Raw genomic sequence first — 27,702 nt, 5'->3', positions numbered from 1 at the left:
AAGAGTTTAAAGCAGTTAGATATTTGAAGAGCAATTTTAAATTGTTGTGAAGGGTTAGACAAAGAAGACTAGTAGGATTGTAGTCAAGAAAGGTGATGGATTATGCCAACAAATTAACATATGATGTGGGACAGGGGTTGCTGATGGGAGGAGAAACAGGCTGGTAGCTGTAGACATGCCATGTAATCGCTTTATCACCCCTTTTTCTTTGGATCGGAAACCCTGGTGGTGTAGTGGTTAAGAGCTACAGCTGCTAACCAAAAGGTCGGCAGTTCAAATCCACCAGGCACTCCTTGGAAACTCTATGGGGCAGTTCTACTCTGTCCTGTAGGGTTGCTATGAGTCAGAATCGACTCACAGGCAATGGGTTTTTTCTTTGGTTCTCCTTCTAGGTGGAGAAGCTCGTGTTTTAGTTTTTGGATGATGTCTTAGTTTCTTAGAGCTGCTATAACAGAAATACCACAAGTGGATGGTTTTAAAGAACTGAAATTGATTTTCTCATGGATTAGGAGGCTAAAAGTCTGAAATCAGGGCACCAGCTCTAGGGGAAGATGCTGTCTGCTGTCTCTGGGGAAGATCTCTTTCAATTCTGTAGACCCGACATTCCTTGCTTCCTTGGTGATCTCCATGTGGCGTGTATCTTCTCCTTTGTGCCTGCTCCTCTGTGCCTAATCTGCTTTTTATACAGGCAGTCCCCGGATTATGAACGCGTTCCTTTCCTAAATCTGTCTTTGAGTCAAATTTATATGTAAATTGTAACAGGTACAGTTTTTATCTAACTTTAGTTAGTCAAATGTTTGTCTTAGTATATTGTACATAGTGTACCTTTCTATGCATAAAAAACATTAAAGAAACACTTTCAGATACACTAAAACATCTTTAACATAATAATAGAGTAATAATAGCGTTTTGATGTGTGTCACAAAGTAGCGCCCATTTGTTTTTATGAGTCATTGTATGTACCTCGAATTTCTAATATAATAGGCTTTACAGGGGTTTGTTCGTAACTATGGGTTGTATGTTAAGCCAGACGTTCCTAACCCAGGAACTGCCTAGATCTCAAAAGTGGGTAGGTTTAAGACATACCCTACACTGATGTGGCCTCATTAACAAAACAAAGAAAACCGTATCCCCAAATGAGATTACAGCCACAGGTATAGGGGTTAGGATTCCAACACACGCTTTTGGGAGACACAGTTCAATCCATACCAAACTCAAACCAAACCCATTGCCACTGAGTTGATTCTAACTCATAGCGACCCTATAGGACAGAGTGGAACTGCTTCATAGGGTTTCCAAGACTGTAAATCTTGATGGAAGCAGAGCGACTGGTGGGTTTGAACCACCGACCTTTTGGCTAGCAGCCAAACACTTAACCACTGTACCACCAGGACCTGATTCAATCCGTGACAGGTGGGAAATGTTGGGCTAGCAGTTTTCTCTTCTGATTGGCTCTGTAGGAGGCCAGCTGTAGGTGGGCACGTCCATTTTCTCCCAGTTTTTGCAATATCTAGGGAGCAAAATATTTACACCTGTTAACAGCCATATGGTCAAATGCACGTGGTGATTCTTCCCCCTGGAACAAAAGTACTCCTCCTCTGGTCTCTATAGAGAGGCTTTAGAAACACAGAATGTGATATTTGAATGTTCCTCAGAGTTCCAATGGAAGAAAGAAGGAAACGTTCTAGAGTTTACAGGTGAACACCTCTGTGTTCTTTTTTAGCTCATGATTTCTAGGAAGGGACATGATGTACAATGTTGAGGAATTTCGATCAAGTTCATTTATCTATTAAAGGATCCTTTTAGAAAAGACCAGACAGCTTTGCCTTCCAATTTATGTTCATACCGAACAAATTTTACCGTCATCTGGATTGTAATGATAAAAATAATAGCTTATATTTGGAAATGAATAGTGATAATGGGTGCACAACGTTGTGAAAATAATGCCACCGAATTGTACACTTACATTGGTTAAAATGGCAAATTTTACATTATGTATATTTTGCCATGTTAAAAAAAATAAGAAAAAAACTTATGTTTGTCCAGAGCTCTGTAGTTCACATCACACTAAGACACATTGTCATGGATTGAACTGTGTCCCCCCCAAAAGTACATCAACTTGGCTTTATCATTTTGTAATTTGATTATCCTATGTATTGTAAATCCTAACCTCTGTGATGTTAATGAGGCAGGATTAGGCAGTTATACTAACAAGGCAGGACTCAATCTACAGGAGTAGGTAGTGTTTTGAGTCAGTCTCTTTTGAGATATAAAGGAGACAATAGAGCAGAGAGGAGGGGGACCTCATGCCACTAAGAAAGAAGGGCTGGGAGTGTAGTACATCCTTTGGACCCGGGATCCCCACAGTGAGAAGCTACTAGACCAGGGGAAGATTGATGACAAGGACCTTCCCCTAGAACTGACAGAGAGAGAAAGCCTTCCCCTGGAGCTGGCACCCTGAATTCAGACTTCTAGATCGTGAGAGAATAGGTTTGTTAAAGCCATCTACTTTTGGTATTTCTGTTATAGCAGCACGAGATAACTAAGATACACATTATCTTATTTAATCTTCACAATGGTCCCTTGAAGTCAATAGGGTTTGGGTGACTTGCCCAGCATCTCACGGGAGTAAGAAATGGTACCAGGACTTACCCTTCAGTTTCCTGACATCTGATCTTGGGCTCTTGCTTTCCGTAATGCCAGTCTTCCTACAATACTCGAGTCGGCAAAAGATTTAAGACATGAAAGGAGTTTGTCCTATTGATACCAAATGCTTAATAATTAATGTTCTTTTATTAAGTGGCCTTCTGTGGAGGTGTTGTTTTATTGATCAAAAGAATTTTACATGCAATTATTATGCCATTTTGAAGTTAGAAATGTAAGGAAGACATCTTTGCTGATTCAAATACAATTATTTGTAGCCTGTCATTGCAGAGGTGGCATAAATGGTTAAGCGCTTGGCTACTAACTGAAAGGTTGGTGGTTCAAATCCACCTAGAGGTGCCTTGGAAGAAAGTCCCAGTGATCTGCTTCTGAAAGGTCACAATCTTAAAAACCTTATGAAGCACAGTTCTACTTTGAAGCACAGGAGGTTGCCATGAGTTGGAATTGACTTGATGGCAGCTGGTTTGCTTTTTTTTTTTTTTTAAATTACAGAGGTAGGGTGGATGGTGGAAAGAGTATTGGACTTTGAGTCAGGGGTCTTGGGCACCCGCTGTAGCTGTGTGTCCTAACCCCTCCGAGCTTGCATTTCTGCTCTATAATGGAGGCAATAATAACCACGTCCTAGGATTTTTGTGAGGATAAGGATTATTTGCAATGACGATAATGTTAGTCATAGTAGTAACAATAATAGGAAGTAAATAATTATTAAGCACTTAATATATGTTGATGTTAGGTGCCGTCGGGTCAGCGACCCTGTATACAACAGAATGAAACACCATTCAGTCCTGCACCGTCCTCACAATCGTTGCTGTTTGAGCCTATTGTTATAGACGCTGTGTCAGTCCATCTCGTTGAGGGTCTTCCTCTTTTCCATTGACACTTTACTTTACCAAACATGATGTCCTTCTCCAAGGACTGGTCCCTCCTGATAACATATCCAAAGTACGTGGGATGAAGTCTTGCCATCTCGCTCCTAAGGAGCGTTCTGGCTGTAGTTCTTCCTAGACAGATTTGTTTATTCTTCTAGCAGTCCATGGTGTGCTCAATATTCTTCACCAGCACCGTAATTCAAATGCAGCAATTCTTCTTCAGTCTTCCTTATTCATTGTCCAGCTTTTGCATGCATATGAGGCAATTGAAAATACCATGGCTTGGGTCAGGTGCATCTTAGTCCTTAAAGTGAAATCTTTGCTTTTTAACACTTTAAAGAGGTCTTTTGCAGCAGATTGCATTATGTCGTTTGATTTCTTGACTGCTGCTTCCATGGGTGTTGATTTTGGATCCAAGTAAAATGAAATCCTTGACAATCTTTTCTGTTTATCATGATGTTGCTTATTGGTCCAGTTGTGAGGATTTTTGTTTTATACTGAGGTGCCATTCATACTGAAGGCTGTAGTCTTTGATCTTCATCAGTAAGTGCTTCAAGTCCTCTTCACTTTCAGCAAGGAAGATTGTGTCATTTGCATATCACAGGTTGTTAATGAGTCTTCCTTCAATCCTGATGCCTTGTTCTTCTTCCTATAGTCCAGCTTCTTGGACTATCTGCTCAGCGTACAGATTGAATAAGTATGCTGAAAGGATACACCCCTGACACATACCTTTCCTGATTTTAAACCACGCAGTATCCCCTTGTTCTTTTTGAATGACTACCTGTTGGTCTATGAACTTCCAGAACACTTAATTGTGCTCCTGTGGAGCCTGTACATAGACCAAGAGGAACTTAATATATGCCAGGCACCAATTAATCACATTATACCTGTTAACTCATTTCATCTTCACAACAATGATATGAGGTTAATACTACTGTTATCAGTTAGGAAATCAAAGCATAGAAAGGCTATGTAATTTGTCAAAGGTCAGACAGTTAATAAGTGGAGAAGTCAAGATATGTTTGAAAACACGTAATGTAAAGCTTACCACATAGTAGGTCCTTAACATGTTCGTTGACTCGGATTCTATAGGAGGGAATGCTTCTTCATTACATTTGTTGTTGTTTTTAGTTGCTGTTGAGCCAATTGCAACTCAGGAAACGTTAATATGCAAAATGCCCAAATTCACCAGTAATGATATTCTTGAATTATTAAATCTGGAGAGTAGACTTTAAAGAATCTGCTAATTATCCACGGAGTCCATGGGTGGTGCAAATGGTTGACAAGCTGCGCTGCTAACCAAAGTCTGGAGGTTTGAATCCACCCAGAGGTGGCTTCGAAGAAAGGCCTGGTAATCTACTTTCAAAAAATCAGGCATTGAAAACCCTGATGCACATGGAGTCGCCATGAGTTGGAGTAGACTCAGTGGCAATGGTGGTGGTGGTTAGTGCTGCTAATTACCCAGAAGGGATGATGGTTTTGGTGTGTCACTTTGGGTCCATGGTGTTATCCTCTGTGGGTTGCAGGTTAATAAGGAAAGAACTTGTGCATCCCCCTTCCCCATTTTGATTCATATTACAAAACTGTGGACTCTTGACATCTGTATCTTTCCTGATTTGGACGCTTCAAAATACAGTGGCCTTAGCTAATTATAATTGTGGTGACCACACTAACGTATTAGTGATTGAGAAGAATGGTGTTTTAGTTTTTTTCCCGTTGAATAAATTTTTTCCCCAGTTGCCATTTCTGATATAGCTGATGTTGAAATAGAGCAAACTTAAGGGTAGAGAAAGGATGTTTTCTTCTATATAATGCAAGAAGAAAAGGAATAATTTTCATTTGGATATCATTTGGATTTGAATGATCAGTAGTAGTAATAGTCTAGTAGGCATGGTAAAAATCAGGGGTGGGGTGTCGGCGCCAGCTAGCCGGAGGAGCTTTGTGACCACCATATTGACCATCTGGCTGCTTGATTGGCAGTTAACAGAACCAATCCTAGGTAGTGAAGTGGAGGGGAGGGAAGTTCCTAGGACACTGGTACAGTGGTAAGCTAAGAAGAGGTGCTACTGGAGTGGATTTTGACCACAGATTCGTATTTGTAACCTCCACTATAGTCCTTTATCTCTCTGGAAATTCTTAAATGGTTTCTTTCCCTAGTTCTCACTCTTACTCTGCATGGTTGTCAAATCTTTGGATCACACAGGAACACCCACATTGTACTGGGACAATGGACAGAAAATGCATTTTATATGGACTTGAGGGCATCTGCCCAACCATCTGCTAGGGGAGTTGTCAGCCCAGTCAACGGGCTTTGAAAAATCTCTTTTTTTAATCGAAGGTGGCTTCCCCATCGCTCTCTGATAAACAAGACTTTTCCTTCCGTAGGTTTGTTTCATTTTTATAAAATAGACTTTGTGGCATTTAAAATCAAAGCCTCTAATTGATATGCATCAGGGCTTCATCCAGGATGACTAAGTTTGCAAGTAGGTGATGGGAGGCATTTTCGGGTCTCAGTCATCTGCTGGGTCATGGAAGTGTCAAGGTCATGTATTGGTGAAGGAAAGGGATGTCTGATGCTGGTTTGTAAACAGAAATTGACTGTGTTTTCTGAAGTCAGGACTGCTCTGTTACTCTGTGTTGGTGTTAGGAAGGGAGAATCGCCATGGTGACTTCGTTTCTGAGAAGTTTGGTGGTGGCCATTGTCAGCTCGTCCTGTTCATGTTAGATCTCTATCCATTTAGTATTTTAGTCTATCATTTAAAATTATTACTCAGCTTATGCCTACATGGAAGTACATGGACAGACTCATGTCCCTGTTCACTGAGCTGATTGATTGCAGTGGAGAGAAAATATAAGCTGGGTATTTATGATATAGAAAAGCCACGTGGGTGACTGGGGGAGACACAGCTGGCATTTTGCTATGTTCTTTCTATGCCTTTGTTTGACAAATGTTTTTTGAACATCTCTGTGCCTGTGACTAATCCAGGGACTGAGACTCAGCAGTGAATTCTATGTCCATTTTTAAAACAATCCCTCTTCTGGTCAGGGATAAGGCCACAGTTAACAGTGGTGAGAATTTAAGTGCTCAAAAAAATATTAAAATAGGAATAAAAGGATAGAAATGCCACACTGTTAGCTTATTCAATGGTTCTCTGAGTTAGGAAGCAAATTGCTTAATGGAATGTGGTTTTAGGACATCTATAACTTTGAAGCCCTGGTGGCACCGTGGTTAAGCATTCGGCTGCTGACTGAAAGGTTTGCAGTTTGAACCCACCAGCCGCTCTGAGGGAGAAAGATATGGTGGTCTGCTTCCTTAAAGATTTATAGCCTTGGAAACCCTGTGGGGCAGTTATACTCTGTCGTATAGAGCTGCTATGAGTCGGAATCGACTTGATGGCAACGGGTTTGTTTTTTTTTTGGCTTATACTTTAAGTATACTTAGCTTTACCCTAGTTATTATTTTTGGACATCATCAAGTCAATTTTTGACTCATAGCTGCCCAGTGTGACAGAGTAGAACTGCCCCATAGGGTTTTCTTGGCTGTAATCTTTATGGGAACAGATCACTGGGGTCTTTCTCTCATGGAGTGGCTGGGTGGGTTCGAACCACCAAACTTTCGATTAGGAGCTGAGGGCTTAACTGTTTGCCCCACCAGGGCTCCTTTTACACTAGTAGACAGAGATTTTGGTCCCAGGAGACCTGGTGGTGCAGTGGTTAAAGAGTTCAGCTGCTAACCAAAAGGTTGGAAGTTCGATTTCACCAGCCACTCTTTGGAAACCCTATGGGGCAGTTCTCCTCCATCCTATAGGGTTGCTATGAGTCAGAATTGACTTGATGGCAGTTTTTTTTTTTAATGCCAATTGCTGGTACACTTTCATTAGGGCTCTTTATGCCCAGTTATATGCATTTGAATTATGGTGTTGATGAAGAATATTGAATATACTATGGACTGCAAGAAGAATGAACAAATTTATTTTGGAAGAAGTACTGCCAGAATGCTGCTTAAAAGTGACAATGGTGAGACTTTGTCTCACATACTTTGGACATGTTATCAGGAGGCACCAGTCCCTGGAGAAGGACATCATGCTTGGTAGAGTAGAGGGTTAGTGAAAAAGAGGAAGACCCTCAACGAGATGGATTGACACAGTGGCTGCAACAATGGGCTCCAACATAGCAGTGATTGTGAGGCTGGTGCAGGACCGGGCAATGTTTCTTTCTATTGTGCAGAGGGTTGCTATGAGTCGGAACCTACTCGATGGCACCTAACAACAACAACAGCATACCCAGGTAAAAGAACCAGTGAGCAGTGGAGCTGCCATTTGCTCTCAGTTTGGTTGCCATTTGACTCTAAATCCTGTGCTCTTTTCTCATGGCCTTCCTCTGAAATTGCGCTAGGTGAGCACAAGCCCCTCTCTCTAATACTTACAGAGTTGATTAAGATTGTCTCCATTGAGGAAAACCAACCCAGAAGTGTTAGGGAAACTTGCCAATGACATGCAGCCATGGAACAAAACTGAATGTGTTTCCTGACCTTTACTCAGCCCTCTTAGAAGCAGGAAGACCATAGTAATAATGATAATGATGAAGATAACATGATGATGGTATAAGGAGGTTGAAGAAGAAGAAAGAGATGCTGTTCTTCCCAGTAATTGTCATTGTTTTATCATCAAGTCAGTTCCAACTCATGGGGACCCCATGTGTATCAAAGTAGAACTGTGCTCCGTAGATTTTCAAGGGCTGATTTTTTGGAAGTAGATTGCCAGACTTTTCTTCTGAGGTGCCTCTGGGTGGACTTGAACTGCCAACCTTTCAGTTAGGAGCCCAGAGCATTAACCATTGCACCACCTAAGAGTATTGTTATTTTTATAAAGGACGAGATGGAGGAGTCACAGGCTTTAAAGTTCAGTGGACCAGTTTGGCATTTTCAAAGGATTGACTGTGATTTTATGACTTTTTTTTTTATGAAATTCAGAATGAATGATCATGTTTTAAAAGCCAATCAACCCTACATTAAGACAGCTTCACATTCTTGTGTTTCAACTTATCCAGACTTAGGAATGGATGTGATTTAATATGATTGAAAGACAATTTGAGACATGACTTTTGAATTTCTGTATCCTTAACAATGGAAGTCACAACCAAAGACACATTTCAAAATGTTTGGAAGTGGGTTTCTTTTACTGAGGCAAGATTCAGGTATTTGGAGCAAATAATATTCTCCTTTTTTGATGATGGGAACCTTGGTGAAATTTTGTTGTTGTTAGGTGCTGTCGAGTAGGTTCCAACTCATAGTGACCCCATGCACAACAGAACGTAACACTGCCCGGTTCTGCACCATCCTCACAATCGTTGTTATGCTTGAGCCCATTATTGTAGCCACTGTGTCAGTCCATCTCATTGAGGGACTTCCTCTTTTCAGTGACCCTGTACTTTACCAAGCATGATGTCCTTCTCCAGGGACTGATCCTTCCTCTCAACATGTCCAAAGTATGTCAGACACAGTCTTGCTACCCTTGCTTCCAAGGAGCATTCTGGTTGTACTTCTTCCAAGACAGATTTGTTCATTCTTTGGCCAGTCCATGGTATATTCAGTGTTCTTCGCCAGCACCACAATTCAACGGCGTCAATTCTTCTTCAGTCTTCCTTATTCATTGTCCAGCTTTCGCATGCATATGAGGTGATTGAAAACACTATGGCTTGGGTCAGGCGCACCTTAGTCCCGAAGGTAACATCTTTGCTTTTTAACATTTAAAGAGATCTCTTGCCGCAGATTTCCCCAATGCAATGCGTCTTTTGATTTCTTGACTGCTGCTTCCATGGCTATTGATTGTGGATCCAAATCAGACAGTGTTCCACTGCTAGTCATAAGGTTTTCAATGGCTAATTCTTTTCAGAAGTAGACCGCCAGGTCCTTGTTCCTAGTCTGTCTTAGTCTGGAAGCTCAGCTGAAACCTGTCCGCCATGGGTGACCCTGCTGGTATTTGAATGCTGGTGGCATAGCTTCTAGCATGACAGCAATACACAAGCCCTCACAGTATGACAACCTGACAGACGTGTGGGGTTATAAAGTGGGAGATTATAATTGTGCTGAATTTACCTCATTTATTATCTGCTGTGGTTGGACTTTTTTTTTTTTTGTGGCTTTTATTTTATATTGTCTGAATTGTTAGTGGACAGATTCTGAGAAACCTATTAGTGAGTGAGGGAAGAATTAAACGCCAGTAAGTCTGAATGTGATGAGGGCACGTGAACTGTTTTGCTGCATACAAATAAAGGTTAGAATTTGGGTAAAAAATAAATTAGTCTTAGGGCAGTGGTCTGAGTCTCTAAAATAAATGAATGTGGCTGCTTTCACCACCAGAACAAATTAATCTTTAAAGGCGGATTGACAAGAAAATAAATGGACAATGTAGTGTCAGTGGTTTTAAGTTAAAGGAGGAAAAATAACCAGGATGCAGTTACGACCTTCAGGAATTTTTGTCGCACAAGCCATTATAACAGCAGCGGAAACAAGCCCTTAGCCATAGCAGATTCATAAGCCTCTTTTCAGGTAATGAAAAATGGAATAAGGTCTGGTGTGCCCCGTCAGCAAACCAGCTCTCAAAGGTAAACAACATTCCCTTCCCCCTACAAAAAAGGGGGAATGAAATATTTCAGTGGTGCCTGACTGTGGCTTGCCCTTGGGGCTGATTCCTTCCCGTGACTGTGGGGAGCAAATCTCTGCGTCACCCTGGGCTGGGGGACTCCCCTGAAGAATATTCTTCAGTATTGATTTGCCGCTTGCCTGTTTGGCCTCCTGTGTGACCCGTACAGTCAATTAATAAAGGTTTACAGTGTGATTCTAAAACGCGTAGTTACTTCTTTGGGTGAGGCCATTTTGCCATTTGGAATGTTTTCCGGGTGTTGCTATCACCTTCTCAAAGTGGTACCTGCTACCTTCTATTCTCCTCACTTATCTAAACTTTTGTGGGTCTAGAAATCCTTCTCTCCCTCTACCCACATTCTCATCTTGCCTGATTCCCATGTTGAATGTCAGGGTTTTTGGATGAAGTGTCGGGTAGCTTCTTGAAGCTTCCATGAGCTGACTCCATTGGCTGTCATTTGGCAGTGAGGCTCAGGGCCAGGAGCAGATGGCTCCTATGAATATGCATGTTAAGGGAATGACTAGTGTATTCATTAAGGAGCCCTGGTGGTGCAGGGGTTAAGTGCTTGGCTGCTAACCAGAAGGTTGACACTTTGAACCCAGCAGCCTCTCTGTGGGAGAAAGATGTGGCAGTCTACTCTCATAAAGATCTACAGCCTCGGAAACCCTACGGGGCAGTTCTACTCTGTCTTATAGGGTTGCTGTAAGTCGGAACCAACTCAGTGACAACGGGTTCGGTTTTTGGGGTGTATTTCCTTGGGGACAAAGAGGAGAAGGCACACAGGGCAGTTGCATGATCCATGTGGTCTGTGGAAGCTGAGGCCACAGAGCACAGCACAGGTATTCCTCCTCTGGAATCCTTACCTGCTGTTTCTCGTTTCATCCCACTCTCGAATGCTGCCTAAGAGGTAGGTGACAAATTTTCTGGAAAAGCAGCTTCAGCACCTAGAGTTCTGCTGGACTCCCTTCATAGGAGCTAGCATGACTTACAGAGCTACTGTGGTTGGTGAAGCCACTCCCTGAGCAGTGATTCTAAGCATTGCTTTGAAATGTCTTTTTGTCAGAAAATAATTCAATCAAACGGGCACCACGTAATAACCATGTAGCTTGTTTATCTTTTTAAATGACTTGACATGCTTGCAGAATGACATAAGTGCAGTATAATTATGCACAAATCAGTGATTTGCACTGAGACTACAATTTCTCCTTTTCCTACTTTCCAATGGACCCATCTTTTTCTAGGCAGCACATTATTATCAATGAGTACAACAGATTAATTATTTTGAATGACTTGGGAAAGGGACCAGATGCCTAGCTATGGTGATAATTACAAAATGTGTGTCCATCTGCCACCATCTCTGGTGCAGGCCAGAGGGGGCATGAGGAGAGGGGAAGCTGAAAGCTACGGCCCAGGGGGGATGGGGGCAGGGACTCAGAGCAGAGCTGCAATGCGCTGCCCCTGTGATGGTGACCCTTGGCACGAGCTCTGGAGCCAGGAGCCTTCTGTCTTCAGGGCTGCTGCCAATCCCCTCAGAAACCTGCTCTAGCAGTTCAGTGGGGGGAAGAGAAGAAGAAAATAGTAAAGAACTATCCATCTTTGTTGTCTTCCTACCTTAAAAGTCTCTCATAAATCAAGTGGCTAGTTATGTAAAGTCTACTTTCCAAGCTCACTGGAAATATTGTTTCTTTTCTTTCTATTGCTATTTTAACCTGTCTCCTAGGTGTCTGTGTCTGTGTGTGCGTATGAATCTGTGTGTGTGCTTGTGTGTTTGTGTGTGTGCATGTGCGTGGGTGTGCATGTGCATATGTGTCTGTGCATATGAGTCTGTGTGCATACAAGTCTGTCTGCGCTTGTGTGTCTGTGTGTGCATGTGTTTGTGTGTATGTGTCTGTGTGTGTATATGAGTCTGTGTGTGTGTGCCTGTGTGTGCCTGTGTGTGTATATGAATCTATGCGTCTGTGTGCGTGTGTGCCTGTGTGTGCATACGTGTCTCTGTGTGTCTGTGTGCATGTGTGTATGTGTGTCTCTGTGTTCATGTGTGTCTGTGCATGTGTGTCGGTGTGTACATGTGTGTCAGTATGTCTGTTTGCATGTGTGTGTGTGCCTGTGTCTGTGTGACTGTGTGCATGTGTATCTAAGCATGTGTGTGTCTGTGTATGTGTCTACTTGTGTGTGTCTTTGCGCATATGTGTCTGTGTATCTGTATGCATGTGTGTGTCTGTGTATGTGTGTGTGTATAAAGCAGCATCCTAGGCTCCCCTCTTGCTCAAGTGCTTCTTGTCTCCCCTAATTCCCCCAAATCTGGATGGTTTTCCAGTTCTAAAAGAAGAACCTGTAGAACCTTCTTCCATACCAGATCGTGGTATATCCATACAATGGAACAATGCTCAGTAATATGTAGGATCAGACTACTGATGTGCTCAACAATATTGATGTATCTCAAAAACATTAAGTTGGGTGAAATAAGCCAGGCAAAAAAGAGTAAATAATTATTTCATTTCTATAAAATGCAAACTAGTTTACAGACAAAAACTGGGGTTTGGGATGGAGGGAGGATGAACTGTAAGAGGAGATGAAAGCTCCTTTGGAGGTGATGGAAGCTTTCTGCATTTTGGTTGTAATGGTGGGCTCATGAGTGTAACCAGTTGTCAAAACTCATGGAATGATACACTGCAAATAGTTTATTGTTCATAACTTATTCCCCAATGAAGCTGACAACTTAAAAAAATTTAAAAAAGAAGAAGAACAACAGGTATCCTTAGCTGTGTTAAATGAAGAGACCTAGGCAGTGGCAAAGGACTTGGCAATGAGGAGATCGTGGGTGATGCAGACAAGGGTGGTTGGGTAGACTCTAGGTGGCAGTGGGTAAAAGTTAACACTCTGGTTTCTCTCTCTTCTTCCCCCTCCTCCTTCCCCTCCCCTCTTTCTCCTTGTTGTAGTTTCCTGTGCTGCCATAACAAAAATGCCACAAAGTAGATGGCTTTAAAGAACAGGAATTTATTGTCTCACAGTACTGGAGGCTGGAAGTCCAAATCAGGGTATCAGCCATGTTGATTCCTTCTGAGGGCATCGAGAGAGGAACTGTTCATACCTCTCCCCTAGCTTCTGGTGGCTGCCAGCAATGCTTGGTGTTCCTTTGCTGCTTGTAGATGGATCTTCACATGGCCCCTTTCTTCTGTGTACCTCTGGGGCTGTCCTTCTCTTTTATAAAATGTCACTCAGATGGGACCCTACTCAGTAAGACTTCATTAATTTAACTGATAACATCTACAGAGGAAAATCCTATTTCCACAAACAAGATCTCATTGACCAGTGCAGGGATTAGGACTTCAACACATCTTTTGGGGGGACACAATTTAATACATAACAATCCTTCTCCCCTTTTCTTCCCCCTCTCCTTTCTTCTCCTTCCTCACTCTCTTCACTCCCTCCCCCTCCTTCTTTTCCCCTTCTCCTCCGTACTCTTTCCCTCCCCCTTCTCTTCCTCTTTTTCTTCTTTTATAACTTAGCTAGAGTCGGATGAAGTTATTTAGGGTTCTTGAGATTTTTATGGGCACTCTGGGAAGAGGCTGTGGACAGAACTGGAGGAAAAGGTCCATACCCTGGGAATGCCTTCCAGCCCACCTGCAGAACACAGTCATTTGCATTTCTGACCGTCTCCTCCCCTATACTTAAAAAAAGTGCCTGGGGTCATGTTCAGGGGGGTTTATGGAAGAGGGGACATTTTCAGTTGTTATTAAGGGAGAATAGTTGGGGGAGCTGAGGGTAAAGACATCACCTGCAGGATGATAGAGGCCATGTCCAAAGCTCAGAGGGACAGGAGGAAGGAGGAGGAGGACGAAGAGCTAAAGGAGGTGGGAGGCAGCCCATGCTTGCTGTGCTGTGTGTGTGGGGCTGGGGAGGTAAGGGGATTGGGAAATACCTCCAAAGGAATGCTTTCAAGTTCACTTCTAACACTTTATGATGGGAAGAGCAAATATTCTTTACCTGTAGCCCTTTGAGAGGGGAAGTTATGCAGGAGAAGTGGCTCAGGCGTGGCTGGTTTGGGTAGAGGGCTGTTGGCTAGACTTCGGGGAGGAGAGGTGAAAGGCCGGGAGGGAATCCGATAACGATGATGCTGTGGGAGGCCCTAGGTGGTGCAGAGCATTAACGTGCTTGGCTGCTAACAGAAAGGTTGGAGGTTTGGGTCTACCCAGGGGCACCTTGGGAAAAAGGCCTGGTGATCTACTTCTGAAAAATCAGCCATTGAAAACCCTATGGAGCACAGTTCTACTTGGCACACATGGGCTCACAAAGACTTAGCATCAACTCAGTGGTAACTGGTTTGGCCTTTTTTTTTTGTAGGGACTGTAGCCCTCAACCAGGCATGACCAAGAGTCTAGGGTGGAATTTCTCAGCAACTATAGCCTCTGTGGCCTGGAGCTGGGGGCTCTGACAGCCACAGGGTGTGAGACGTGTGCATGGCGTGGTCACTGACAGCTTCCCTGGAAGAAGCTTGGCTGTGCTGCTCACAGTCTGACCCGAGCACCCGCGGTTTTGCTGGGTGTCGCATAATATACTTCTCTCCTGCCCTAATTGTTAAACCTTTTCTGCAGGGCTGTAGGCGGAGCTGGGTGATGTGCTTAGTGAAGTCAGAGTAGCGTACTCTTGGTTTGAATTTATACAAACTAGAAATGTTCTTAGCCTAAAGTTCAGTATAGTCTCAGTGTTGATGATGATGATGGTAATGGTGAGGGTGATGGTGGTGGTGGTGTAAGCAAACACTTGCACAACACTCACTGCCATCAAAGCACTTTCCCCAGCAGCTTACATATGTTCATTTATTGAATCATTTAATCCGTAAGCAGCCCTGAGGGTCGGTGTTACCATCATCACTCTTGTTTTACAGGTGAGGAAAATCGAGGCATAGAGAAAATCGCCTGTAAGTGGTGGAGCGAAGATTTGAACCAGGCCCTGTGGCTGCAGAGTCTCTGCTCTTAACCATTGTGGCTACACAGCTTTTTAGTCTGTGCACTTAGGGTGACTCCTTCCATATAGGAACAAACCCATCTGTTATGGATTGAATTGTGTCCCCCCCAAAAATATGTTAAGTCCTAACTTCTGTACCTGTGAATGTAACCTTATTTGCAAATACGGTTTTTCTTTGAAGATGTTATCAATTAACATCATACAGGAGTAGGGTGGGTCCTATTGCTTTCTGAGTGGTGTCTTATAAAAGGGGAGAACAGATAGGGAGACAGAGTCACACAGGATGAAGACAGCATGTGAAGCTATGACTGTCAACCATGAAACAGCAAGAGATACCTGGGGCTACCAGAAGCTGACAGGAAGATCTTCCCCTACAGTGGTTAGAGAGAGCAGAGTCCTGCCCATTCTCTGAATTCAGACTTGGAGCTTCCAGAACTGTGGGACAATACATTTCTGTTCTTAAAGCCCCCCACTTTGTGGGGCTTTGTTACGGCAGCCCGAGGACACTAAGACATCACATAGGTATATTTTAGCATTTGTTTCAAAGGGCCTTCCTATGTTTGTGATCCAAGGTTTTTATTTATCTTCTGTTTCTTGCATCATTTAATTCATAGTCCTCAGGATGCAGCCACAAGTCTCTCTTAAACGTGGGAAGGGGAGGTGAATTGTCCAGCCGCTGCCTAGGACTGAGCATAGCCCTGGCACCCAGCCACCCTCTGTAAGTATTACAGCAGGAGGCAGAGTCACAGGAGCAGACTGGGGGCTCTTAGGTAGCATTTTTGGAGTACTTGGGAAAAAAGCTGCTGAGGCTGTCTGAAAAATAGAAGCTGCTTGTCTGAAAATGATGTGTTAGGGCAAAGGTTTGTTTGCCTTTTTAGAAGTATGGCAGTTGCTGAAATAGTTTTTCAAATGTTAGGAAACCAGAATGGCCAAATCTTAGGAACTGTTGGAGAGATGTTCGCTAATAAAATGTTTGCTTTTAAGAAGTGACTGGGGAAGGAGGAGGAGAAGAAGGGAGGAGGGAGAGAGAGAGGGAGTGGGACCATCCACTCCAGAGCACTGATTCTGGATTCTGTAGCCCTTATGTTAATGGTGCAGTGGTTAAGAGCTTGGGTGCTAACCAAAAGGTCAGCAGTTTGATTCTACCAGCTGCTCCTTGGAAACCCGATGGGGCAGTTCTACTCTGTCCTATAGGGCCGCTATGAGTCGGAATCAACTCGAGGGCAGCAGGTTTGATTTTTAGTTTTATGTTGATACACAGCTTCTAATCTGTTAAATCTTTTCAAAAGGGGGCAGTGGTAGTTCAGGGGCAGAATTCTCACTTTCTACGTGGGAGGCCCAGTTTCGATTCCTAGCCAAGGCACCTCAAGCCTAGCCACCACCCGTCTGTCAGTGGCAGCTTGCATGTTGTTATGATGCTAGACAGGTTTCAGTGGCGCTTCCAGACAAAGACAGACTAGGAAGAAGGGCCTGGCGAAATCAGCCTATGAAAACCCCATGGATCACAATAGTCCGATCGCAATTGATCATGGAAATGGAACAGGACCAGGCAGTGTTTCGTTCCCTTGTGCATGGGGTCACCATCAGTCGGGGGCCAACTTAACAGCAGCTCACGAAACAGTCTTTCAGAGTCTCCTGGAGCTGTGGCCTCCTTTTGGCCTGCCATCCACTGTGAAAGGCAGAGTAGGGAGGGGCAGGAGCTGTCCCCAGTCCGGGTCTGGGCAGCGTGCCAAGTCCCTCTGCCTGCAGGGCATGCCTTCCTTCCCAGCTGGCCTGGGGGCTCCATTAAAGCCGGGCTCTGCCCCTTCTTTGTATCTCAGCATTTAGGGTAGAGTCTGGCATGTAGTGGGCAGTCAGTATATATTTACTGAACTCAGTGGGAATCAAGAGACCTGGATTCAAATATTTGCTTTGTGACCTTGGATATATGATTTGTAATGAGCTAGAACATCAGTTTTTCTGATCTGTAAAATGGAGATGAAGAAACCCATTCTGTTGGATTAAATATGATGATCTGAAAAGAGGCTACACAGAGAAGGCCTTCAACAAATATTCTTCTCTTCTCTTTCTTGAGGTTGGACATAACCAGTTCCAGATCTCAATATGGAACCTACATCCCCCAGGGAGTTTGTCATCAATCATCACCCATCCTTTTAGCTGGTCAAAAGAGTCAAAAGTGCCCTTTTTTGAGTATCTCAAAAGATCATGCCCTTTGGTGTTAGAGAATTGCCTTAACTAATTTTTCACTTAGCAGTTCTGCAGCTGGGCTTGTGTTCAGTGGGTGTGCGAGCTGTGTGAGAGGGGGCTGTGAATGCAGTGTTGAAATGCCCAGGTGAGTCAGCCTGTCTACAATCCTGGCCTCACCAGTCATCACCTGAAAAGCCTTGGGCAAAAAACTGAACTTCTCTGTGTTGAGCTGCATTTCCTGTCTGTAAAGAGGTGCTAAGATAGCACCAGGGCTTCAAACCGGGTCCTTCCGGTTTGAACTTCTGCTGAGAATTTGCATTTCCACCCCCAGATACACTGAATCAGAATCTACATCTTAACAAGATCCCCAGGTGATTCTGGGGCAAGGGTCTGAACCAGAAAGAACTGGTTCAAAGCCCTGTATAGCACCTACCAGAGCAAGTTGTTTTTAGGATAAATGAGTCAGTACATGCAAAGTGCTTAGTAATAGCACTCAGTAAATTCTATTGCTACTGAGGTGCAGTGGTGGCACCGACCTGGGGGAGTGAATCGGTGAGAGCCAACGAAAGAGGAGCTTGACCCTAAATTACTTCCTTAATAAAGCCTTACATAGCTTCCACCTGCTTCTCATATTATACCCTCACTGTAGTTTAGAAGGAGCCCTAGTGGCACAATGGTTAAGAGCTATGGCTGCTAACCAAAAGGTCGGCAGTTCAAATCTACCAGCAGCTCCTTGGAAATCCTTTGGGGCAGTTCTACTCTGTCCTGTAGGGTTGCTATGAGTTGGAGTCAACTCGACAGCAACGAGTATGGTTTTTTTTTTTTTAATAGTTTAGAAAAGAGAGCCCTGGTAGTGCAATGGTTAAGCGCTCAGCTGTTGTCATGGATTGAATCGTGTCCTCCCAAAATATCTGTCTACTTGGCTGGGTCATGATTCCCAGTATTGTATGATTGTGTAGTCTGATGTGATTTCCTTATGTGTTGTAAACTCCATCACTATGATGAAGTTATATGTGATCTCCTTATGTGTTGTAAATTCTATCACTGTGATGAGGTTCTACTGATGAGGTTTACGAGATTAGTTAGTGTCTTAATCCAATCTCTTTTGAGATATAAAAGAGAGAAGCAAGAGAGACACATGGGAACCTCATACCACCAAGAAAGCAGTGCTGGGAGCAGAGCACATCTTTTGGACCTGAGGTTCCTGCACAGAGAAGCTCCCAGACCAAGGGAAGACTGATGACACAGACATTCCTCCAGAGCCAATGGAGAAAGCATTCCCCTGGAAGTGACGCCCTGAATTTGGACTTGTAGCCTACTGAACTGTGAGAGAATAACCTTCTCTTTGTTAAAGCCATCCATTTGTGGTACTTCTGTTAGAGCAGCACTAGATGACTGAGACAGCTGCTAACCAAAAAAAGATTGGCAGTTGGAACCCACTAGCCACTCTGTGGGAGAATGATGTGGCAGTCTGCTTCCACAAAGATTTACAACCTTGGAAACTCTATGGGGCAATTCTACTCTATCCTGTAAGATTGTATGAGTCGGAATAAACTCAATGGCAATGGGTTTTTTCATAGTTTATTGAAGGAGTCCTGGTGGCGCAGTAGTTAACAGCTTCGCTGCTAACTGAAAGGTCAGCAGTTTGGACCCACCAGCCACCCTATGGGAGAAAAGACCTGGCGATCTGCTTTCGTAAAGATTGTAGCCTAGGAAACCCCATGTGGCAGTTCTACTCTGTCCTATAAGGTCACTATGAGTTGGAATTGACCCTTCAGCACACAAAACAACAACAATAGTTTAAAAGATGAGGGCAATTTCACCTTACATGCGGGAGACCCAAGTTCAATTTCCAGCGAATGTACCTCAAGGACAGCCACCACCCATCTGTCAATGGAGACTTGCATGTTGCTATGGTCCACAGGTTTCTGTGGAATTTCCAGACTGACACAGACTAGGAACAAAGGCCTGGTGATCTATTTCCGAAAATCAGCTAATGAAAACTCTATGGATCACAGCAGTCCAATCCACAGCCAGTTACGGGAATGGCGCAGGACCTGGCAGCATTTTGTTTCCTTGTGCATGGGGTTGCCACAAGCCAGGGCCAACTCAATGGCAGCTAACAACAACAGTTTAGAACAACTTGCAGTTTCCTGCCCATGCCTTAGAACTTTATGCTTCTGAGTCTTTGCTCATTCTGAGAGCTCACTCTTTGTCTCTGTCTCTCTCTCTCCTCAACAAGCTTCTTTGTGCACCGTCTGGACCCTACATATCAGTTGTTGCAAACTCAGGGGTTTATAGGCATCCATAGGGGCCAGGCAGGTAACATAAATGAATAAAGTGGACAGGTGCCAAGCATAGGGAGAGATGGGGACTGTGATATGCATGTCTCATCTGGAGAGAATAGCCACTGTGCAGCTGACAGTTGCCATGGGAGAATGCAGGCCTAGAGTCGTAACTCCTTCCAACTTTTAAATTGAAGCTGGCTATCTGGACATCGATGGGAAATTCTCTGCAGAGGGACCCCGTTGTGTATTCCAGAGAATTAATCAGAGCATGGGAAAAACAACCTGAAAAGATTAGAAGTAACAGTGCTCAACATTCACACAGGGCCGGGAAGTGTTTGTTCTCACTAGCCAGACTGGAAAACCTCATCATTCACAGATACTGGGTCGGGTACTCAGAAGGGTTAGTATTGGGGAATAATTAGCCCTACACTAAATGCTCTTATGGTCACACATAGCAAATCTTAAAAGCAAAACTTGAAAGGATTAAACTGTTTTCAGATAACTTAATTGTGTTGCATAAAAGATCAAGAATACTTGTGAGGGTACAAAAATATGCCCCATGCAACAAGATAAATTCACAATGTCTGGCATCCAGTAAAAAATTACCAATTATGCGAAGGAGCAGAAAAATATAACCTATAATGAGGAGCTAAATCAGCCAACTGAAACCAGTTCAGAATTGATACAGATATTAGAATAAGCATACAAGGGACATTAAAAGTTATTACAACTATATTCCATATATTCAAAGCTAGAGGAAAGACTGAATGTGTTAAGTAAAGACACAGAAAGTGCAAAAAAAAAAAAAGATCAGAATTAAACTTCTAGATATGAAAGCTACAATGTCTGGATGAAAAATACACTGAATGGGATTAACAGCAGATAAGACATTGCAGAAGAAAAGATTAGAGAGCGTGAAGACGTAGCCTTAAAAACAATTCACAATGAGATACACAGAGGAAAAAAAAATACTAAAAAGAAGAATGAACAGATTTTTCAGAGAGTTACAGGACAGCTTCAAGTGGCCTAATATGTGAGCAATTGGAATCCTAAAAAAAAAGAAAAGAGGGGTAGGAAAAAAAAAATGACCAAAACTTTTCCAAATTTGTTGAAAACTATAAGCTTACATATCTAGGAAGCTGAACAAGCCCCAAGCACAAGAAAAATAAACTACCAAAAGGTGCATCATAATGAAATTATTCAAAACCAGATGGAAAATGGGTCTACCCAAAGGAATGGGAACTACATGGATAATGAGGTTTAAAATATGTAGAGTGTAATAAATAAAATATAGACATGAAAAGTAAGTATGTTAATATAAAATCTGAAATTAGTGGTTTTCATTAATATTAATATATCATACACATAAGGCAATAATGTTATATCATTTAAGATAATAAGTTATTCATTTAAACTTTTTAGTTACTGAGACTTACGCATATCATGATCAATTTTCTGGCGAACTTTGAATTTAGTTTAAATTACCAAATTATTTGTCTTGAAGAAAGGTCTGTGGTTTAGGGAACATTATTCCTTATGTGATTTTAGTCTTTACTTTTAAAATGATCTTTGTGAAAAATACTTTATTAAAAAAGTTACCAGAGTTATCAACAGGATAAATTACAGAGTTTGTGATTCTGACCTTGGCCTTAAAAAGAAGAAAGGAAATCTATATTCAAATGCTGAAACTCTTTGTAGCAGCCATTTGAGAAACAGATTTCAGAAACAATGAAATTAAAACTGTATGTGCAGAATACTATGTATTGTTTAAACCACATAGTAAAAGGAGTAATAGGAAACACATTTTGCTTTTCAAAATGAAAACAATATAAATGGGAAAATGTGGCATTATTTCATCCTAGAAAATTCTTTAAATTGGATAAAATAGACTGTGTTCAGAAAATTAAAATAGGGCCTCATTTTACTTAACATGTATCCCCTTCTGTCCAGGTTCAGAAATAGTAGTGATTAAAATGTTTATGTTCTTTGCCCCACACTTCTGGGCTAGGTATCTGTCTTAGTTATCTAGTGCTGCGATAACAAATACCACAAGTGGGTGGCTTCAACAAACAGCAATTTATTTTCTCACAGTTTAGGAGGCTAAAAGTCTAAATTCAGGGTGCTGACTCTAGGGGAAGGCTTTCTCTCAGCTCTGAAGGAAGGTCCTTGTCTCTCTGAGCTTCTCCTTCTGGGCGATCTTCATGTGGCTTGGCATCTCTCTTCCCCCATCTCTGCTTCTTTCACTTGTTTAATCTCTTTTATATCTCAAAAGATATTAACTCAAGATACACCGTACACTATCCTGCCTAATTAACATAACAAAAACAACCCATTCCCAAATGGGATTATAACCACAGGCGTAGAGCTTAGAATTTACAACACATATTTTTGGGGGACACAATTCAGTCCGTAACAGTGTCCAAAGGGAATAATCCCAAATACAGGAGAAAATTTATGCCCAAAAATGTTAGCTGTGGCATTGTTTGTAATTTAGAAAAGCCAGGAGCTGCTCAAATACATTGTGATGGGGGAATTAAGCAAATTGTAGAACATCCATATGATAAAGGATTATATAACCATTAGAATTGATTTTTAGGAAGAATGTTCAATGTTGTGGGAAAAAGCTTCTGACGTACTGCTCAGTGATAAAAGGATATATTTATACAGTATGATCTTAATTAGGTAAAACAATGTCCATAGAAGATAATGTGTTAATAGTGGTTAATTTGGGAGAGTACATTGTTACTGATTTGTATTTTCCAAGTTTTTCTAGAAAAAGCATGTATTACTTTTATAACAGCAAAAAGATTATTAAAAAGAAAAAGAAATCATGGCAACTAATGAAACATTAAATATCTAAGTGTATTGTATTTTAGAGCTGGAGAGTACCACAGGGACCATTTAGTGTGAGAGCTCATGACTGAGGGTTGTCATTGGTGGAGGGGGTTGTCTGAGAGCGGTTTTCAGTTTTTCCAAGGGGTGGTAATGGAGAGTAGGAGCCCCTGGGTGGTACAAATGGTTAATGCACTTGGTTACTAACCGAAAGGTTGGAGGTTCTAGTCCATACAGAGGCACCTTGGAAGAAAGGTGTGGGGATCTCCTTCCAAAAAATCAGCCATTGAAAACTCCATGGAGCACACTTCTACTCTGACACACCTGGGGTCGCCATGAGTCAGAATCCACTGCATGGTAGCCAATTTAATGGAGACTACGGTTTCTTGGTTGTTTTACTCTTGGATGATCCATGATGTGCTCATGTCTGGCTTGTCATTCACTGGCAGCCACTTGCTGATCAGAGAGTGTGACTGGCTGTCAGCATTATCTTTGACAGATATCAGATAGGAAGACAAGTTGATTATTACCCAAGAGATGTGACTTGTTTGATACCCAGTCATCTTGCAACACGAGACAACAATGGAAGATTCCTGGTGGTATAAAGTGGGCGCCATTCTAGATTGGTTTCCTGTCACTGGGTCTTGATCCTTTAATAGGTAATGAAATCCTTTTAGTGGGTCTCCCCCGGCATTGTTTTTTAATGGAATTAGAACAGCCTAGAAAATATCAGAGTGCATTGCATGTAGTATTTGTTTTTTAAATTTTTATTTCAGGCGTGTTCGTATGTACTGGGTTTAATGTAAAAACAAAAAGTTGTTTTTTTTTTTTTGTAAAAAGACTATGGTTTTCAGTCAAAGTCAAAAGACTTTTATTGCAAGTTAGATCAGAGATTCTCTGTGATTCTGGAACCACCAGCCTTACCATCACCTGAGAGCTTGTTAGAAACAAAGATTCTCAGACCTACTGAGTCAGACACTCTGGGGGTGGGGCCCAGCAATCTGTGTTTTAATCGATCCCCCTCGGTGATTCGGTCTAGCCTTGCTATGCCAGTGTTGATCTCTGTACCACACTGTACATTCTGGTTCCGTTCATCTGGGTTGGGGTCTGAGATTCTGCATTTTCAACAAACTCCCAGGTGATGCCAGTGTTGGCCCGTGGACCACACCTGGTGCAGTGCTGATCCCAGGTGTAGTCCAGGGATCAACACTGGCATCACCTGGGATTTTGTTGGAAATGCAGAATCTCAGACCCCACCCTAGATCAATGGAATCAGACTCTACAGTCTAATAAGATCCCCAGGTGATTGAATGCACTTATTACAGGCTAAGAGACACTGATCTAAACCACATATGCCTTCAGGGGCCAGAGAGGTAAGAGAAATGAGTGAAGGGATCCTAGTTTTCTCCCTAGAGAGAGTACAGCAGTAAAAAGCCTTTGGGACGTGAAGCTGGAGCACTCTTTACTTGTTTAGGAATCTCCCGCATTGTTCCTGTTGGGTTAGCACATTCAACCACGTTCATCAACTAAGGTTAACTGCAGTTGGTGGCTATTACTTTAACCAATTTTAAACACACGTTTTAATAGAGTGACCCCTCATGTTTAATGTCCTCTGATCTCTTTTAGGAATTTATCAAAGAGCTGCTGTCTCGGATAAGAGGCATGAGGAAGCTGAGCCCTCCACAGAAGAAGACTGTATGATTCTGGCCCAGGGTGCAACTCTCCTGGAGATGAACAAAGGGTCCTGGGATTGGGACTACAAGAAGACATTTATTAAAGAGTAGACGTCCTTATGAACAACTGTTTTTTTTTTTTTTTTTGCAGGTAGGGGGAAGGATTGTATTAGACATTTATCCAAGAGCGTTCCTTTTCTGTTTTTAAAAACTTTTGTTAGTGTAATATTTTAATAGCGAAGATACCACAACTCTGGCTGCAGCTCAACCAAGGATTATTAAAGCAGGGGAACATGAGAATGGGCTGTACCAGGCAGCATTTTCTGCGAAGAGTCGGACGTTTAGGACCTTACTGTACAGGGAAGATGGTTTTCTTACAGCTTGTTTGGTAATACTTTTTTCTTAAGTTGTACCTTTGACTCAGATGTCAAATTTCTTGTATATATTTACACACACCTAAGTGAAACTGTAGATGTGAGGTGTTTTTGTTTTTTTTTTCACGTTGATGGAATAAACTTGTGGTTGTCCTTTCATTGGAGGTCACAGCATGTGTATTTTCAAGAGGCCACTAGGCATCCTTCGTGTGAGTGCTGCTGACCTTCCAAAGTCACTTGATGCACTAAAGTGAAAAAATTCAGTGTATCCGTTCTTTGCTGAGCTACACTACAAAAAGGTTGAGTTGGTCAAGGGCTGAATTCATGGACTTCATATTATTTCATTGGTTGGAATGCTCTGCCAGGTCATGTACTTATTGCCTCCTTTGTGGTATTTAAAATGTGTGTGGACCCTTCACTTGGAGAACTCATCAGATTTCTAGAGAAGCGCCAATGCTTTCTGAGCAGCGTTTTGCAGTGGAAAAAGGAAGCGCTGGATAGTATCTAATTCTCTGCTTTCCACCAAATACTGTGTATTCTCTCTCCATACAAGCAGGTCAAAAGGAAGGTAGCAGATTAAGAATCTTCCTCCTTAGAGGATTCTGGTTGCTTCTGTACCTTGGAAGCATCAGACCAGAGGGCAGGGCGGATTTAGCCAATAGGCAAGGTAAACACGATGCTTACCTTGCTTACTAGATCAATTTTCACATTTTTGAACTATATCAAAGATTCTCTCTCCCAATCCCACAGCACCTTCCTACAGACTCAAAACCTCTTTTCAAATTTACAGTCCCTGGCAGGGACGAATGATGGCTTACTTGTGCTTACTTGCTCATCTGTAGTGAACAGTTTCACATGGGTTTCACCACATCCTGATGAAATTGTTCACTACAGATTAGTAGATATGAACAAGTAATCCCATGCTTACCTTGCTTGTTGGGTAATCCGCCCCTGCCAGAAGGGGGTGAACTGAGTGTTGGAGCAGGTGCGGAGGTGGGTATAGGGCACAACCCACCCCATCCCTCACCCTCCAATCAAGAAAGCCTCACTTTCTCTCAGACGATTGATGACTGGAGCGTTTGGTGGTTTAGATGCCTGAGATTGCCGTTCTGACTCCTCTCAATGGGATGTGGTGAGGACCCTGGAGGCTCCACCACGCTCCTGGCCCTAGTTGCACATCTCTATCCCCTTGCCTGGAGTTGGGTCTGGGGCACCGGCCCTGCCCCTCTCAGTTACGTACCAGCTCCTTGGAGAAGGATCAAAATTCAGATGGGATATGGGTGGGGTGAAAGATAAGAGTAGAAACTGCTTTTTCCCTCCAGGAGGTCCCATGCCTCCCCACAGAAACCCCGCCTAGTGGGGAATGTCTCTAGGTGGCCCTGTCAGAGAGGACGGGGGTCAGGCATTTTATATCAAGGGTGCTCTGAACATATTTTATTTTTTAAAAGAACTATGTTTGTGAATTTTACGTATACTGGCAAGCTTTTGAAAATGTATTTAATTTTTTAATGTTTACCAATGATTTATTTACAAGCTATTTACTCAAATAAATGGAGCTGCTTACAACTCTGCTTACACGTGCGCCTTCCAAAACACAGTAACCTTGATTTGACTTTGTCACACCGTCTGTAGTTGAGGGCACCCAGCACCTGTATCCGGCTTCTCATTTTCAAGGTGTTTTTAGGCATTTGGTTCTGGCCCTCTCCTGAGATGCCTTCAGATCCGGTGGTGAAAGCAAAGGGGCTGTGATACATTCCTGGGCTGAGAAGGAAAGGAGGCAAACTCTGTGCACGCCACCCTGCCCAGCTTCTACCCCAACCCTCTCCTAGGCCATGACCTCTTACTTGAATTAAAACTCTCTTTGACCGATCTCATATAAATATCTCAAGATGATTTCAAATGAATCAGACATTCCAATTATTGGTAGAATGCCATGCACCATAGAAACACAGAAAAGCACAGAATTTGCAGGATTTCTGCCAGGCTCAACTAGCCCAGGTTATGGTCTTTAGGTGAAGCAAGAAGTAACTTTTCCTCCAAAGGCCTCGATCCCACCACGTAGCACACACTCCTTGCCTGCCTGCCCGCCTGCCCGCCCTTGCTCAGGGCCTGGTGTCACCACTGCCAGAATCCCCGAGTGCTCAAGCCAGATGCCCCAGATTGCACCCCAAACTCCCCACCCCTTGTCACACGTCCCCAGCCACCAAGCTCTTCCTCTGAGACTACCTCACATCTGTTCCATGTTATATCTTGCCTTGATTCCTCCAGCCATCTTTGAATTGCCACTGCCCCCGCCCCCCATTGCCTCCCTCTGATTCATTCTGTACCCAGTAGCCAGATGGTCTTTCTGGAAGGCAGATGTGATCACCCCCTGCTTAAAACTCAAAACTTTCAAGGAGCTGGTCTTACAAGGACCTTCCTATAAGGAGCTGGTCATTTCTCCTTTCACTTCATTATTTGGCCTTCTGTAATGTCCAACCATGACTCCGACTCATGGCCATCCCATATGTGCCAAAGTAGAACTGCTTGATGGCGTTTTTTTTTGAAGTAGATTGCCAGACCTTTCTTCTGAGGTGCCTCTGGGTGGTTATCAGCAAGCATGTTAACCATTTGCATCACCCAGGGACTCCACAAGCTAGGATAAACCCAAACCAAACCCACTGCTGTCGAGTCAATTCCAACTCATAGCAACCCTATAGGTCAGAGTAGAACTGCCCCATAGGTTTTCCAAGGAGTGGCTGGTGGGTTCGAACTGCCGACATTTTAGCAGCCATGCTCTTAACCACTGCACCACCAGGGCCCCCAGGCTAGGATAGCAGTTCTTAAACTTGCACATTTGAATCACCTGGGAAGCTTTAAAGACAATTGACACCTGGGTCCCAATCCTGACCAGTGAAATCCGAGTCTCTAGGAGCAGAGGTGGGGCATCTTTCCCAAACTCCCTGGGATTGAGCACCCCTGGGCCATAGGTGCATTCACAGGTAGCCTGTTGCTCTGGTCTGTAATCTCATCTCACCGTTTTTATGCTATAGCAGCTTGTGGTAAGTACGATATCAGCACATTGGCTGTTTTTCGTTTTATTTTCTACTGGGAAGAAATTAAAGTACAGACAGGGCTCGGTACTTGGTGAAAGACTGACATATCCAACTTCCAGTTCAGTGCTCGTTTGAACATTGGAGAATCTAAGTTTAAACCTATAGGGT

The 27,702-nt window shown here is 42.9% G+C and overlaps 1 protein-coding gene across 1 annotated transcript in view; it reads left to right on the top strand.

The window, feature by feature from the left end:
• Nucleotides 1-24,153, top strand: part of PPP1R14C (protein phosphatase 1 regulatory inhibitor subunit 14C) — a 107,403-nt gene extending 83,250 nt beyond the window's left edge. The window contains exon 5 of the mRNA XM_012554639.1: nucleotides 24,079-24,153. Coding sequence (XP_012410093.1) covers nucleotides 24,079-24,153 — 75 coding nt within the window. The remainder of the gene's footprint in view (nucleotides 1-24,078) is intronic.
• Nucleotides 24,154-27,702: the final 3,549 nt, after the last annotated feature.

Source organism: Trichechus manatus, unplaced genomic scaffold (genome assembly GCF_000243295.1).
Source record: "Trichechus manatus latirostris isolate Lorelei unplaced genomic scaffold, TriManLat1.0 scaffold00002, whole genome shotgun sequence".
Classification (NCBI taxonomy): Eukaryota; Metazoa; Chordata; class Mammalia; order Sirenia; family Trichechidae; genus Trichechus; species Trichechus manatus.
The sequence above is the reverse complement of the archived record's forward strand: the minus strand, read 5'-3'. Positions and strand labels throughout refer to the sequence as shown.